This window comes from Mesitornis unicolor, unplaced genomic scaffold, assembly GCF_000695765.1.
Source record: "Mesitornis unicolor isolate BGI_N332 unplaced genomic scaffold, ASM69576v1 scaffold18466, whole genome shotgun sequence".
Taxonomy (NCBI): domain Eukaryota; kingdom Metazoa; phylum Chordata; class Aves; order Mesitornithiformes; family Mesitornithidae; genus Mesitornis; species Mesitornis unicolor.
The window spans coordinates 13,048-30,633 of record NW_010190505.1 but is presented as its reverse complement, the minus strand read 5'-3'; the positions used below and the strand labels follow the sequence as shown (position 1 = coordinate 30,633).

General features: G+C 38.5%; 1 protein-coding gene across 1 annotated transcript; it reads left to right on the top strand.

The window, feature by feature from the left end:
- Positions 1-931: 931 nt before the first annotated feature.
- LOC104533200 (lipid phosphate phosphatase-related protein type 4) lies at positions 932-17,240 on the top strand (the record flags this gene model as incomplete). The annotated part of the gene is made up of 6 exons (XM_010186430.1): positions 932-1,117; positions 5,552-5,681; positions 7,342-7,537; positions 12,385-12,442; positions 13,719-13,892; positions 15,903-17,240. Coding segments are annotated over 6 exons (2,082 nt in total), but the record flags the coding sequence as incomplete, so codon positions are not given.
- Between the last annotated feature and the right edge of the window lie 346 nt (positions 17,241-17,586).

The following is a 17,586-nucleotide window of genomic DNA, read 5'->3' as shown; positions in this document are numbered from 1 at the left end:
TAACAAACAAAAACCACTTGTGAGCATTTACTAAGAGGAAAAAGAGAATCATCACATGCTGCTGGTCACCTCTGAATGCCCTGATGCCCACCCTGGGAGCAGCGCTGCCCTCTCTGTTCACTTATAAACCAATGGCTTGCAAATGCCTTTTTGCTACTTCTTCTCTTGAACGGCTTCCTTCCACAGAGGCTAAGGGGTTGAATCTGAGCTTTCAGGAACTGGTAGCAAGCTGGGGTGAATTTATCCCCAGAGGGGCCAACTTTGCTCCTAATAAATTACTGGAAATAATTGTGGAGGGTAAAATCACTAAATAGCCAGAGGATAAAAGAATTGTGAACCGTAGTGGTCAGGGTTCTGCACAGACTGAGTCTTGCCACAGTTGCTTTTCTGATAGAACTACAAAATGAATGTGTGAAGGCAGAGCACTATGTTATCACATATTTAGATTCTAGGGAAACAGTGTATACTGTTTCTCATTAACTGCTACTTTGAAACTTAATGCAAATTGGCTTTGATATAAACACTGTTACATCCATGACAGAGAGTTGCTAAAGGACCAAAAAGGATGATGATGAGCAGCAGAACGCTGAGGCCTCACATGGGAGACTGCAGTCCTGGTACTTCCTTTTCAAAAGAAAAATAAATCAAAGTTTGTCAATTAATGAGTCATAGATGAAAAGGCTAAATTATGTGGGCTGAAGATTGGATCGGGTGTTTTGAGTAGCTTGGTAGACAACAGGGTTATTTGATATCAACTGAATAGTGTATCTCTAGAGAATTAATTATTTAAAGATGGTAAAATGGATATGACAAAGAGCAGTGAGATGTAAATAGCAAACATCACAGAGATTTATTAACAGACTACGTTGTCTTTGCAAAAGCATTGCTATTCCATTTCCAAACAGTAATTTTTTGCTTTCTTCTCTTCTAGTTGCCCATATTGGCATCTTCTGTTGTTAGCCTCTATTTTCTTGAACTTACTGATGTCTTCAAGCCGGTTCACTCTGGATTTAACTGCTATGACAAGAGTCTGAGCATGCCATACATTGAACCTACAGAAGAGTCTGTTCCCTTCTTGATGTTGCTTAGTCTGGTTTTTGCTGGACCATCAATTACGGTAAGTTTGAGGTGCCACTGTCACTTACTAAATATCTTGAACAGCGTTTCAGTTGATGTTAAGACATTAGTTCCTTTGGTTTCAGCCAGGCTGCAGAGTGTCATCCAGACCAATTACCTCAGGATTTGAAATTCATCTTTTATTCTTCTGTAACAGAATGAGATGCACTCCTTAAAACATTCCCTGTAGCACTTCATCTACTCACACTACCCTGATTGTGGGCATTAATGTTAAGAAACAGCATCTACAGTTGGGTGAGCTTGAATCATTCTGTTACGCTGTACAAATGTTTGAACTTTTACAGACAGGACATCTCCATGCTCTGAGATACACCAACAATTTGAGATTTTGTTGGAAATTGAAGCTTTTCATTTACAGCATTGAGCATGTTACTTTTGTTAGAAGTAGCTTTAGTCAGTACGAAGGTCTATCAGCCGTGTCAGTGAAATGAATTACACTTTCCAAGAGAGCACTGTGACTCCTCTAAATTGGGAATTAGTCATTAAGAGCAACCAAACGGAGGCTGGTTCAATCATTCACCCAAATTCAGAAGGTTATTTCAGCAGAACTGATATATCCTGTCAGAACAGGAGCAGTTTAGTCACTATTTTACAGGAAAAAAAAAATTGGCTGATGCAGGTGCATATTGTCCCTGCTGGAATTGTAGTGTCAAATTAAAATGAAATCTAAAGACTTTATATATATACACACACACAGAGAGAGATATATACACACACTAGAGGGAATTAATTGTGTCTGATTTTAGGCAGCTCATATGGGAGCCTTATTCTCACACCACTCCTGTTTGGCAAGTGGAAAGAGAAATTCACCTTGAGTGGGTGATTCTATGCACTTAAAAAGCTGAATCAACCTCCTGAAAGGGTCTCTTCTCTCCCCTGACAGCAATAACTGCGCATCTCGGTTAGGCACTTCTCTGAGGCCAGCTGCAAATGGATCTCTGCTGCCAGCTCTTCTGAATTCCCTTAAATTCAACCAGTTCATTCCTTTTATAATACAAGCCAATTTGCAATTACACAATCTATAAAATGTGATGCCCATATAAAAATCAAGTGCTGTTCACTCTTTGCCTTCCAGGATGGTTTTTGATTATTTGTCTTTTTTTAAACTGAACGCTTCTTAATGTGTTTGATTTTGCTTGCTTTAGAAACCATTTTTGCAGGATTTTGCACAACCATCATGCTAAAAATTGTGCTCATTTAAGAACTGGGAGCTAAGAATCTCAGTGTTCATGCTGCAGATGCTTGCAGCAAACACCAAATACTGTGATAAAAACAAAACTTGTTGGTATTGAAGTTTGGTTGGGTTTCTTAAGTTTAGACAGCGTGTTTGACAACAACAAAGTAGACTTTCCTGAAACAACCATAGAAGGAATCTATGCAGGCTCACTTGAGCCACACTAGAGGAGCAAAGGCTGACTTTTATTACAGAGAGTTTATGTCAATCCTAGATAATAGGAAACACCTTCAGTAGAGATGAAAGATGCCCATTTCATTACAGAGTGTTTATTAAGGGCTTTGATTACAGCTAAATTATTTCTCCATTGCATGAAATTTTGCAATAGAAAATGTTATTCTTGCTTGAGTTATTCTCTTACCAGCAGTACAGACAACTAACCAAGGCCATGCTATGTGAGGCACTCAGACCCACACTTAGGCATGCCTATCAAACATAAGATCAGCAAAGAAAGTAAATCTTGAAGCTTCAGTGTGCAAGTATTTAAAAGCTGCAAGCCTTAGGAAGGTGTAGTTCATTTGCATTAGCATGAGCATGAATGTGATGCCTGCATTAGTTGAGGAATGGGCTCTGATAGTGCCAAATATGCAAGCACCTTTAATAAAAGGCACTGAAGATGGTGTAGAGCAACAGCTCTTTATTTTTTAGTACCACTTCTGAAGTAAAAAAATGGGGCATGTTGTTCAATTCTTCCCTTTTTCTTTGGAAAAATAAGCCAATGAAGCTCAATGCAAAAAGATTATAGTTGTGCCATTGCCATTTTGTACAGTTTAGCGTTTTATAATTTAGTTTTCATTATAATTTCAATGAATTACATACTTTATAAAACCTGTAAAATATAAAAACAACACACGAGCTATGTGATGAATTGAAGGTCTCCGGTAATGTAGCATATGCCAGCCTCTGTCTGCTGTTCAGGTGTGTACTGCAGTATGAGGCAGAAGGTCAGCAAGACTCAATAAAATGCAGGTGTGATTAAGCCACATTTTCAATATTACCAAAGAGTGTACAGAAGAACAAAAATGTTTAAAAAGGAGGGCAGGAAGGAGAAGACAAGAGAAGACAAGCAAATCCCAGTCTCAAGCCCTCCTGAAAGCCTTATATAAATATTAGAAGAGGACTTAATTTTTTGCTATGTTCTTTTTGTTGATATACTCAATTTTTCCCAAGACTGGAGCATATATTAAACCTATTCGCTTTATACTAAGTTTTTTGACAACAAATCTAGCATTTTGTAATTTATTTTCCCAAACCATTATTACATAAGGAGCTGTGTGGGTTTGAGGCTTTCTGTGTTTTGTTTTTCCTTTGGGGTTTTTTTTTTCTCATTATTAGTAAGCAGCAACTGCTTTTAACCAGGTCTGCTCTGTAGCCCTGAAGTCCTACAGAAAATCACTACCTTGTAATTAGTACCTTACTACTATGTATCACTGACATATGTCTTGTGACTTGTGGCATATATGAAATTTTCTATGTGAATCAATAAAGCACAGGAGACTTCAGTCTGGAACAACTGGACTTGTATGAAATTACCAACACAGGTATTGTATGTTCAGAATATAGGTATACCTGAATAGCAACATGACTTCCATTTCCTTCAGAGAACTCTGACTCAGATCCTCTCTCATATTTTCTCTATAGTTACTCATTCAGAAATGCTAGGACCAGCTATTTAATCATATCAGTGTAGGTTCAAACCCTTGTCAGCCACTGTCTAAAACTTACTTAAAGGTAACAGTGTGCTTTCTGACAGAGATCTCCAGGAGATTAGATCACATTGATTTGGGAACTCAGTTTGCAAGGAGAGAAATTCACTGCTGCTGTTTCAGTCCTACTGCCTCCTCTACTGTGGGAGTTTCCTTGGAAATACCAGCCTGTGAATTTTCCTTGACATAGGCCTTGCTGTTTCCCAATTTTCTTCTCTATCACACAAGCTAATCCATCTCTCTGGTGTTTTTCCCTGTGCCAGACATTCCCTAGAGCTTGGCTAAAAACTATTAGTGTCTCTCTGTTTTTGAAGTTTGAAATACTGCTGATTTCTCTGGGAAAAGTTTCAGCTGTAAATTGATCAAATGGAGACAGATAATTGTGACCATAGTTCTCATCTAATTAAAATTCTTTAAATAATCCCTACCACTGACTTTTCCATGTAATGAGACAACCTTCACTACTTCAATCTTTCTGGCAAAGAAAGGAAACCAATTTATTAAGCCTTCAGCTAAAAAAGAGTTAGACTAAGTTTGTCCATCATATCTTCCTTCTCCTAGGGTGAGAGGTCTTAGCGTGCACAAACTTCACTGGTAATTACAGCAGACTCAGCATAATTCGGATGCTTAAGCATCTCATTGAATTGTAAGCTTTGTGCATTGCACGTATTAGTTTCCAGTGCATCTGTGGATAGTCCAGGTGAATCTCCTCTTAGTGGTGAGAACTGCCTCATTAGCTTCAAAATTTCAACCCAACCCTTATTCTAAACTCTGTACAAGCCCTGTACAGATTTCCAAGTCGTTGCACTACCTAACAGGGAAAACAATCAAACCTGAGACTGCAAATGGATAAATTGATCTGGATTTTCCAGCAAATAACACCATTTTTCACTTATAATCTTCTATTTATTTCTATTCTAAACTCTTGTCTAGGGCTTCAGTCATAATCTGTTTTGCTCAGTGTGTTCAGAGGGACCATAAGGACAGAACTTTTTCTGCTGCTGTGGATCTGGTTAAAACCCAAGCCAAATTAAACAAATACAGAAGAACAGGCTGCCATGTAATTAGAACCTGCTAGGGATTGCTAGGCTTGAGGTCAAGACTGAGTACTAAACCACCTCAGGAGCACTAAGATACTGCAGTGGCTCTGGATTATTTTAAAGGAGAGATTTTCTAATTATTATTTTTTATTGTAGAAGCATCAGATTTCAGCTGTGGATCAAGACCCTGATCACCCTGAGCACTGAATACTGTGTGCCACTTGCATTTAATTTCAGTGCCACCTTCTTGCCTGCCCTCACTCAGACTAAATGGCATTACTGAATGCTTATGTATTGACACAAATCTTTTAAAGGCGCGTACATGTCAGTGGCTGTCATTGGTTGTGGTATAGTTATATTTCACCCCTTTAAATTCAATCAGTGTCTTCTGAGAAACTGCTACATTTAATTTAACGGCTCCTTTGTCATTGCAGATAATGATAGGAGAAGGAATTCTCTACTGTTGCCTGTCCAAAAGAAGAAATGGGATTGGAACAGAGGCCAATATTAATGCAGGAGGATGCAACTTCAATTCTTTTCTTAGAAGAGCTGTCAGATTTGTTGGTGGGTTTCAAACTTTACTCACAAAGATCTTTCCATATACATTCCATTTTCACCATGCAGGTTTCCTTCTCTGAAACAGCCTTTCAGAATGGTGCAGGGCTGTCACTGGCATAGATCATTTTCTGCCAGAAAATGTGAGAGGAAACTGTCAAATGGAGCAACAGAGCAGCCCCAGACTCAGTAATGCAGCATCCACACTATCTTCCCTTTCCTCTTCCATACTATTGTCAGTGTTTCTAACAGAATAATTTGATTTTCCTTCTCTGCCACCTTGAGCTGGCTTCCTTGCAATGGTTTCAGTTTCCCCTGCCTGTCTTCAGTGCATCATAAGGATTCAGCTCAACTGAGACAGTTTTCAGCATGACAGTAAAAACTTGCCAGAAATCTTTTTCTGGGATATGTTTATCTACCTCCTGAAAAAGGGCTAGAATCTAGCAACCTAGTGATGGAGAGGAACATGTTGAGTTGTCTTCTTTTACTTTGTTTTAATGGTCATTTATGAAAATGGAACTTGAAAGGGTAACTAAACTATGTTCCCCTTCTTAAAGTTAATTTCCTCTACCAATGAGTGTCTAAAGGAAAAGTTTTCTCACTTCCAGAAATCTTTCATTAGAGAGGGCAGCCTAGGCAAAGACAACCCGCAGGACAACAGACTGAAAGCCTGATAGGAGGAACTATACGCTAGATTCCTGTGGTCTGGCAAGCAGGGATGTAATTATAGGGGAGGTTATAGAGTCTTTGACCAGTAAAGCATCCTCTTAAGAGCAGCAGAGAAGATGGTAGATTACAACATCAGCAAATAGATAAAGATACCCCATGCTCTCCACATCTCCCATATGGCATCCCATTCCATCACCAAAAAAGACATGCTCAAAGATGCATGATTTTAATTCTCAATTCATGCTCTGAATTTGTAGTTTCTTTCATGTTTCAATTACTTTAGCAGTCTTCCAATTTTAAGATGAAAAACAAATTTATTTATATGAATATCAGTAGGGAATTGGAGATAAATCTTTAGGGGAAAATGCTCAGAAAATGCTCACCTGCATTTACTTCACTGCCTTGTGAATTTGGCATTATTAACCAGAAACGCTGATCAGTTACCAAAACAACTTAAATATCTGGACTCGTGGCAAGGACTTGGTACTCAGGAGATTTCAGAGGTGTGAAGGTAGCTGAAGTTATTGCCAGCTGCTGAGTCCCTGGTGGTACAAAGAGAACAGGTCCTCAGAGCAGTGATCTAATGGGCAGCTGTCCATGTTGTTAAAAGCCTGCAGCCCAGTGGGCAAGTGCAAGGACTGGATGAGCTCATACACTCTCCTCTAGTAGATGGCTGTCCTTTAGTCAGTTCAGAAAACTGCTTGCCAAATTGAAGCAGCTGTAGTGTAGTTCACTTTTATGAAAAGATGTTGGAGGACATCATGCCATCAAAATGAAATGTATCAACAAGAAGAAAAGAAGTATAAATAATCTTAATTTTTTACATTAAAGAACTCAACGTTGCAATAAGCTTTCATTAAAAAAGATGCATTTTATTGCTCAGTTAAATTCTCTCAAGTCCAATGACATAAGCCACCAGAATTCCATTGAACGTATTTTGTCACAATGAATAATTTATGCAGATAATGAAGTTAACAAGCTCCATTGATTTCTTTCCTAGGTGTTCATGTGTTTGGTCTTTGTTCTACTGCTCTTGTTACTGATATTATACAGCTATCAACAGGATATCAGGCACCATATTTCCTGACTGTTTGCAAGCCTAACTATACATCCTTAAATGTATCCTGCTCAGAGAATTCGTACGTTGTGGAAGATATTTGCTCAGGAGCTGATCTCAATATTATCAATGCTGGAAGGTTGGTTCTGTCCTTCATTGTGTACATTTAGATATTAATTTTGGGGTTAATTTTCTGTCCCAGTTTCAAGATTTTTTTCCTAGTTAAAGTCTGAATGAGTTTTGTCAGTTTTTTATAACAAAGGTGAGAGCATAAAGATACATAAATGTTGTCTTATTAATGTTCAAATTTCTGTATAAAGATACTAGGTGAACAGTGGGCTTTGGAAGATTTTGTCAGATTCTGAAGCACAGTCAGTAGTCACTAGTTATTTTCCCTTCTTCAAAGGAGACAATTTCCTACACAATTATTAATATGTGGAGCTTCTACTGCTTTTCCCAATGGGATCTGGGTAAGTTCCCTGTAACAGTCAGGGGAAGAAGTCACCCACATAGTTTATCTGAGGCCTCTGTATACCTTACATTACTGTTCTGGCCTTTTGGTCTTAGTTTGTGAGGCCTGGTTTGGGGACTTTTTCAAGGAGTTTGTTTGTTTTCTGTTTCCCTAGTTGATTAAGTTTTTTATATTTAGAGCATTGAAAAAAAATCCCTTTATTAAAGGAAAGACCACAACAGTGCAAATCTGTGTGTTCCCAAACACATGCCTCTTCTTTCATAGTATTTCTAACTGGTGCTTTATCCTCCTTGATCATTTAGTTTTTAGCCTCCCTACTTAGCCACGAGATAAATTAATATTGTTTATAATAGCAGCTTTTGGACATGCATAGGTATAACCCAGACTAAGTATCTAATTTTTAACAAGCTCAATGGGATAAAACAGTGATAATTTAGTTACTGATGAGAGGTCATAGTTTTAAACAAGGAATCTGAAGGTATAAGTTAGTAAGTTATACTGTTCCAATACATCTGCTACTTTTTATTTCAAGGACTTCATTAGTATGAAGTGTCCTAAACATATGCACCACACTGCTGAGAAATCATGAAGCTCTTCCCTGAATACAATAGCAGTCTTCTGTATCTTTTCCACACCAATTTAACCTTTCTTGCTGGTTAGTCATTGAATGTTTGAAAGTTTTGCGGTCCTTCAAATTTTTGGTGCTTTTTAAACTGTCTTGCTCTCCAAAAAAAGTTGCCTCAAAATTAGAGAATGCTTGAAATGACTACAGTTTCTGTCTCTGATTGAGCTGCACAATTTCTCTGCATACCTGATTAGCAGACATGAAGCTGTATCACTTCTGTCACATCCACTTCACTAAAGCTTTGCACTCCTTTCTTGTTCTGTGTGCAGCCCCAGATGCTAACTTCTGTTTTAACTTTATCCCTCATGGCATTACATTTTTGTCACATGGATATTATTAAAATGTTCTGCCTATATATTACAGCACCTCTCCCCCAGTTTGTTTGCTTTTCTGTTTATTTCAATGGTTGTCACACTTGGGAATCATGAAACCATTCACTTTGTAAGTATCTTCCAGCAAATCTCATCATCTGTCTCCTTTCACTGGCACAAGCTAATTTCACTGATGTTTAAGGATCCTCAGTTATTTGATATATTTGGTCTTAAATTTGTCTAGTGGGATAAGACTCATAATTACCATTGATTTATTTGCCGTATCTTTTCAATTTATATATGTGGGCATGATCTGGAACTGGAATGAAGGATTGTAGCTCTATTAGACCCAAATAATTTGGTGAAAATAATTTTGGTAAAAGGCATAACCCAAATTACTATGTCAGCCTTATCCTCACTGTCTCTTATCTCAAAACCATTTGCTGCTACTGGGATACTGCCTTTGAAGCCTAATGCTTGCAAGCAGTGTCTTGCACCTACATGGTGTCAAAGGGAAACTGGTGTAGCTTTTCACGTGAGCAGGCACAAAAATTTTCATGATTACATCTTATTCATTTCATTATGATCTCAAATATGATGCCTACTGCTCTGAATTGACTGCCTGTAGCCATTCCAAAACCGCTGATCACTCCTAAGTTTAAATATCATCATCTCCAAAAAAGCAGTGAAATTACTTGTAACGTTAATACTAAGCAATCAGTTCATGTGTGTTTCTGTTTCTTTAGGAAGATGACCGTATACTGATATTTCAAATTTATTCCCATCACAGAGGATACATTTGGTGATCTATGATATTCTGGCACCACCTTCAGCTTCTCCTTAATTTAATTTTCTTGTATTTTTCCTTTATTAAATTGTTGCATCTAAATTTTACCAAAGCGATCAGGACTTGCTACTGGTTCAATACTTCCCTCAGTCATCTACTACAGCAGTTATGGTATGACTTCTCCAGGCCAGGAGGTTGATTTTGCTTCAGTAATTTCAGTTTGTAAGGCACTTGTTCTTACAAGATTGCTAATGGCCTTCATTTTGTATTTGTACTTCCCAGAAACTTTGGCTCTAGAAATTTGCCTCTAGACTCCCCTATGAAAAGTATAGAGAAGAACACATAATCATCCAGCTGATTATATGAAATAATTTTCTGCCATATCCTCAAATATCCTGTGGTTTCCTTTGTCCATCTTTTCCTCTATTTATCTTCAAAGAGCCTTTTAAGTCATTTCTCTTCAGATCTCCAGTAAGTTCTCTATCTTCTATCATCTCTGAAGTTCTGGCTCAGTATGCCTCTCTCTCTCAGTATGACACTTTCTCATCGTTGTTTGCTCTCTACACATGAGCATTTAGAGTGATACACTGTCACTGGAGTTCAGGACATGTTTACTTTGAGACCTTTGGTCATGTTTTCAATACAGAGCCATGTATAAAGGCTACATATTTTTAGCTTGAGTTATTTTCATTTTAGAATGAAAGATAAATAGAAGAACAAAAGCAGTGTCACCATTACAGTGTACACAGAGTGCATTTAGTCTGTAATATGCTGTGCTTACCCTGAAAGCATATGAATAGAAAATAGAAGAGAAAATTAACTGTACCATAGTGACACACCTTATATGCTATAAAAATGCCATCAAATTAAGGTTAAGTTCTGAGTGATACTAAAGTTCACAGAATCAAATCTACACATTAGCTCCACAGGGACCATAAGTAGATTTATGCTTCCTCTTAAAACCTGCACAGGGTAAAGGAGTTGATTAGCCATTAGAAATATTTAACTTTTTTTCATGTCTTTATTCTTCTGTCCTCAACCCTGAACTTGTTCCCCAGGGATACTATTTGTGAAAGGTTTGTTCAGGGGGAAAAAGAAAAAAAATAAGAAAAAAAAAGAAGAAGAAGAAGAATTTAGGTCTGTCTTTGGAATGATAAAGAAATCATGCTGATTTCATCTTGGCCAGAGTCATGAACCTGCTGGAGCCATGGGCTCAAATTCAGGTCAGCAGTGTGGCATTCACACTGAACTACATGCACGCATTTAATTGCCAATGAATAATTTAGAACAGACAAGACAAAATGCATAGGAAAGAAATCTAGAAAGCAGACTCTGCTGTTTTGCAGAAAAAAATGTCTTTGTGTAAAGGCAAAGGGCTATGTTTCAGTCTTTGCTATTTTAAACTAGCTAACTCAGGTGCTGCTAGGAAAATGGCTGTACATGGAGCTAACTTAGGGTGGCAAGACCCACCTGCAAAGCTGAATGACTGTTCATTTATCTCAAGCTGAGCTTTCTCAGGTGAAAGTGGCTGCTGGGGCTGCAAGACAGACATACCCTTCTTCACCAAGACAGCCACCAGATCACATTACATGTCCATGCTATTTTAAGGAGATAAATGCACAGGTATAAACACTTCACTGCGTCTTACTCATGTCTAGAGCTTAGAGGTCATAGAAGTTTTATAGGGCTTCTACAAGCTACGAATGAAATGTCCACCATAAAACAGTTGTTACTAAATCCACTCCCAGCCAAGTTTTTCCCTCCACTAGTAAAAATCTTGCCTTCATGTTCCCATTGCTTTTGTTTTTAGAGAACTGAAATGGGTCTATAAGAATAATAATATTAAAATGTTAGAGGGCCTCATGTGATGGTTCTGTGTAGCTGCTACTTACACAAAACCTCCTTTTCTTGATCAGAGAAGTAGAAGCTAAGCTGTCGCTTTTAATTTTCATATCTGTAGTTTCTGACTCAAAACCCAGTCCACATCGTTCAAGACCCCAGATTTTCAATGGGACCAGAAGACACTGCATTTTCAAGAGTAGAACTGATTTTGCCTACTGTCTCACACAGTTTGGATGTGTTTTCATTTGCCCTCTTGTTCTGGGCTTCAGGAAGGGGCCCAATAACTCTTAAAATGCCCTCTCTGTGTTGCTTTACTCCATTCACTCCTATCATGTTATAAAGTGCTGAAATTTAAAAAATAAACCTGAAAACATAGCAAATAAAGATGCTGTTTTCCCCTCTCTGAGATGAATGTCACCCTGTCATCCCCCCAGTATTAGAGCAACAAAGCAGGGGCATGAACATGATGAATTCAGTTGCTGAAGTTAGGGCCTGATTATCAAAGTGTACGAGTCCTTACTTTGAAATGAGTCCAAGTGAAGTCAGTGAGAATAGTCATAAGATCAAGGTTCATGCATTAAATAAGTTGTATAATTAGGTAATTACTGAAATGTTATTATGGAAATTTATTTACAGAAATAAATATATAGATATTTCTCTCCATCAAGCATTCAGTCTTTAGCTCGTTCCAACTATTCTCAGAGCACACACACTTTTCTTAGTACACAAAAAGAATTTCATGCTAAATATTTACTTCAAAGCAAAGGCATTTATTTCATTAACATTAGTCCTTTCTCCAGATCATAGAAAAGACATTTAGATATTAAATGTTACTGATCGATCATATATATATTGCTTAGGATGTATAAGCTGAAAATGACTGTATCACCCAGTGGTTTTTTTCAAGTGATAACTAGCACAGCATAATCTGAGTGTCCTTCCTTGGCAGAAAGTCATTCCCTTCTCAACATGCCACCCTGGCAGCCTTTGCAGCAGTGTACATTTCGGTGAGTAACCAACTCTGTTCATTTTCATTTATACAAGGCAAAAGTCAGAAAGTCATTTGCTGTATCTTGTGAAGTGATGTGTTGCCTGGATATCCTGGGTGGATGTAAGCTTTTATTCTGCCAGTTTGAAGGCAAAATAAAACTACTAAGGGCTAAAATAAAATCAGTTCCATTAAGAATACAGAAAATATTCAACTGCTTTGCATCCTTTGTTAAGAAGCAACAAAGAGTGTAATTTGTAAAGTATATTTGATGCCTCATGTTATTCACATATAAAATGCAGTGCTTGTCTGTCTCACAGGGTGATATTTTAACTTACCATTCAAATTAACCTTTATGTGTCCTGCCTTTTCTTTATTGCTGTCTTCACTTGACTCGCTGCTTTTAAACGTGAGGCATTAAGGAACAAACATTTATGTGATGTAGTTTCATTTGACCTCCATAGAATTGCAGCATGGATGAACTGGCACAATCCCTCCCAGGGGCCTCCAAGGTGCTGCTGCAAAGCAAGTGGATAAAACCCATCAGTAACTGGCAGGGAATTCTAGGACATGCTACAGTGATCACAGCTGATTTTCCGTATCTGACCAATGGCATTTCTTCAGTATAGCTACAATGTTTGTATAATTCACCCCTTAGAGGGTTTTTTTTCTAAAATTAATTCCATTGCTCATACTATAAAAATCAGAGGGGAAAAACCAGCAATAACAGCCAATTAATCAAATTAGACAATGGAATTGTGCATGTACTGGGAGCTTGACCAAATTTATTCTGCCCAGGGAAAGGCCAGAATTTGGAATAATACCGATGAACCACCTCCACTTAATTTTTGTTACATCCCTGACATCATGGCCCCCAGTTGAGCAATGGCTCTCTAAAGCATCTGGTGGTAGCTTTTATTAGAGCAGGTTATTGCTTTCATCTGGCATGACAGCTGGCTTCTGTATTTCAGAAGCGGTGGCTCCTTAGTCACATTTACAGAACATTTAGGCTCTGACTGTGAGCAGTATTTAGGCATAAAATCTCTATCCTAATTGAAGTCAATAAGCAACACTGCCTATGTTTTTGAAAATCCATTCCTTGTGATTTCAGAGCTTCCTACAGTAAGTGAGCAAATTTTAACAGGCCTGTAAAATAAAATGAAACTGATAATTTGCAGTATTACAGTATAACAGTGATCTATGTGTGAAAGAAGCATTGAGTGCAAGAAATTAATGTCCTCACAGGTAAATGTAAGTGTCTTCAACTGCTTCTTCATTTCTTTCTTTTTTTCAAGATGTACTTCAATTCTACATTAACAGACTCCTCAAAACTTCTGAAACCACTCCTGGTCTTTGCTTTTATCATCTGTGGAATTATATGTGGTCTGACTCGTATCACCCAGTATAAGAATCATCCAGTTGATGTTTACTGTGGCTTTCTCATAGGAGGAGGGATTGCTCTCTATTTGGTAAATATAATATTCATGTAGTTAAGTTTTAGCAAATAAAACTGATGAGGCTGTAATAAGAATACTGGTCTTTTTTTATGAAAATCTTTCATCATGATCACACACCATAATTAAAAATATAGTCAAAATGTGTTGAGGAGGATGATGTTCGGAGTAATCACTTGAAAAATAAACAGGAAAAAGCAAATATGTATTTCACTTTAAAGTGCCATAACAGTTCACAAAGTGGTATATAATCATCTGGCATTGTGTACAGAAACAGCTCTAACATTATGTGCTTCATTAAATACTTAAAGATACTCATCTTTTCTACTCCACACAAGTGTAACACAAGAAAAATATTGGATTAATTGGTAGTTGTTGCCAGCCTGAGTTTATATTGGCAATGTTAGCTTTATGATCTTTAGAAAAGTGGTTGAATTAATATGCAGCAACTCAGCTGAGTAAATTACTGGACCTGCAAGAAATCAAAGGCAACAGTACATCCTTGTGATGCTTTGGTGCTCTTGTGGAAATTATGCAGGGGAAACAGGATGACCAAGCCAGGTTATTCCTGTTCTTTTCCCCTGTACTGGATTGAAGCAAATGGAGCACCTCAGAAGGGTCCTGCAGGGGTGTGTGTAGGATTGGCCTGTTTGTATCTGTCAGTGGGATGCTCATCAAGCATTTGCTTTTGCTTGCTGCTCTCAGTATGTCTCCAACATGACTGCTGCTGCCCCAGCTGTGCAGCACAGTGTCAACCCGGGTGACTGTGAGCAGTCAGGAACTTCTACTGACATTTTTGCTCCAGTGTGAACAGAAGAGTCTTAACAGCCATTGGGATGGTTTTCACCCCCAGGAAGCCAATGATGAATTTTAGTGTAATACTCAAGTAAGTTCATATCCCATCCCCCTTTTTTCTGTGATAAGATAACGTCTAGGTCCATGCAGATGGTCTACAAAGGTGACTGGGGGAAAAATGGTTTTCACAGTGGCAGAAGGAAGAGCAGCCAGGGTAGATACTAGAACTCCCACAAGCTACTAAAGTCAGTTCCTATGATTGCACTGTGAGCAGAAAGGCACTCTGTTGACAACATTATTTCAAATGATTAAGCTGTTGTAGATTCTCATAAATGGAGCTGTTGTTCCCATGTTTGAAATCCAAAAACAAGTATGCTCTTTGTTAGGTCTTCTCCATATACTGTTGCATGACAACATACATCAGAGAGTACCTTGTTCTGGATACCCAGTAGTCGGTAAATCTGCCCTGAGAACTACACACCAATAAGAAAGATGGGAGAGAAATAAAGTGAAACTACAAATAAGTCTGAAAGGAGCGTAAAGAACAAGCAACCTAAGTGATTGAGTCAGGCATTTGACCCTTTCATGGAATATTCTTTCTCAGTGGAGTCTTTTTAAAATGACAGCATTTTGCAGTGAGTCTGTTGAATAAGAAAATGTTGTATAACTAAATCTTGTTACAGTTCTGCACAGCTTGGAAAGCAATTGATTTAAAGTTGATAAATTGTTCTATCATGTAGATATTGTATTACATGGTTATTATGGAGTAAAAAGGGCAGAATTACAGAGCAGAGAACAACTTAAGCTGTAACGAGATTCAGTAAATCAGAGCAGACAGTAGTGTAGTTGTGAAATAGCTTTGCCCAGAAGACTGCAAACATTAATTTTGTTATTTTCATAACAAAGCACTCTTCAGCTGTATGTGTTGCATTATAAAATGAAGAAGACTGAAGAAGGCTAAATCTTTTCCTCAACTATTTATTGCCATGAACTATGTGCCCTAGTTATCCTACTGAGACTCCTTCGTACATACCTAAATGTACCAGATTGAGGACAGAATTTGGAATAAGGATATGCTGGTGAGGAAAGGAAAGTGAGCATACCCTGTCAGTTAAGCTGGACTAATTCTATCACTCAATATTTATTTAAAGGCAGAAGAATATAATTAAAATACCTTAAAATGTTTCTTTTTTCCATAACTGATTGTTGATGCTTCTGTTCAAATATCAGGGCCTGTATGCTGTGGGGAACTTCTTACCAAGTGATGAAAATGTGTTCCACCAAAATTTTCACAGAGAACCTCTCAGGTCTTTGACAGACCTCAGTCAAGATGCCAACAGAATCCTACCAGGTAAAAATGGTGGCAGCAGTGACGGCATTGTCTCTCACCGTACAGAAAGTATCCTGAATAGAAATCACAGAGATTCAGGTTCTCTGACTAATATCAAGAGAGCAAATGCTGATGTAGAAATAATAACACCACGAAGCCCAATGGGAAAGGAAAATATGGTTACTTTCAGCAACACTTTGCCAAGAGTCAACACACCATCCCTGGAAGACCCAGCCAGACGAAATGCAACAATACACGCATCGATGGATTCTGCCCGTTCCAAACAGCTGCTTTCCCAGTGGAAGAACAAGAATGAAAGTCGAAAGTTGTCACTGCAAGTAATAGAGACTGAATCCGGCCAGTCACCACCAAGGGCTATCGAAATGAGGTCAAGCTCAGAACCCTCCAGAGTGGGTGTAAATGGTGATCATCATGGCCCAACTAGCCAATACCTGAAAGTTCAACCCGGCAGTGTACCAGGTTGTAACAACACAGGTCTTACTGGTGGGCCAAGGGTCTCTATTCAGTCACGGCCTGGCTCATCCCAGCTAGTGCATATTCCTGAAGAGACTCAGGAGAACGTGAACACATCACCCAAAAGTAGTTCAGCTAGAGCTAAATGGCTGAAAGCTGCTGAGAAGAGTGTTGCATGTAGAAGTAACAGCCAGCCAAGAATCATGCAAGTAATCGCCATGTCTAAGCAGCAAGGAGTGCTTCAGGGTAGTCCAAAAGGTTCAGAAGGAAGCACAGTCACCTGTACAGGAGCCATCAGATATAAAACCTTGACAGACCACGAGCCAAGTAGCATTGTCAGAGTTGAGGCCCATCCAGAAAATAACAGACCCATAATTCAGATGCCATCAGAAGGTGAAGGAAGTGGGTCGTGGAAATGGAAAGGTCCTGAAAAAGTCACCCTTCGTCAGACATATGAGCTAAATGATCTTAACAGAGACTCTGAGAGCTGTGACTCCTTAAAAGACAGTTATGGGTCAGGTGACAGGAAAAGGAGCAATATAGATAACAGTGAGCATCACCATCATGGAATCACTACGATAAGAGTCACACCAGTGGAGGGAAGTGAGATTGGCTCAGAGACTCTGTCCATTTCTTCTAGCCGGGACTCAACACTTCGAAGGAAAGGTAACATCATTTTAATTCCCGAGAGAGGGAGCAGTCCAGAGAACACCAGAAACATCTTCTATAAAGGCACATCCCCCACACGAGCATACAAGGAATGAGAGGAGACATATCAGCTGGTCCGTACCACCACAGAGTAAACACATCTTGACAGAGGTTCTGCTCTCTTTATTTTGAGCTGATTCTTACCTTTGATGTGCCAAATTATCGACCAGCAGCCCAACTGTTGTTGAACACTGCTGATGGGCAATGTGCATGAGCCTGTGAAAAGCATGTGGTGGGGGGAAAAGCACAATGCAGAACCTAACTAATGTGAAACATTTTCATGCAGCTTGTTTCTTCAGACTCAAAATGTTTATCCGAGGGTGATGATGTCAATCAAAACAATGGTGTTGAACATAGACACTTCATATCCTGAATGTGCCAACTTTTTATTTTATTTATATT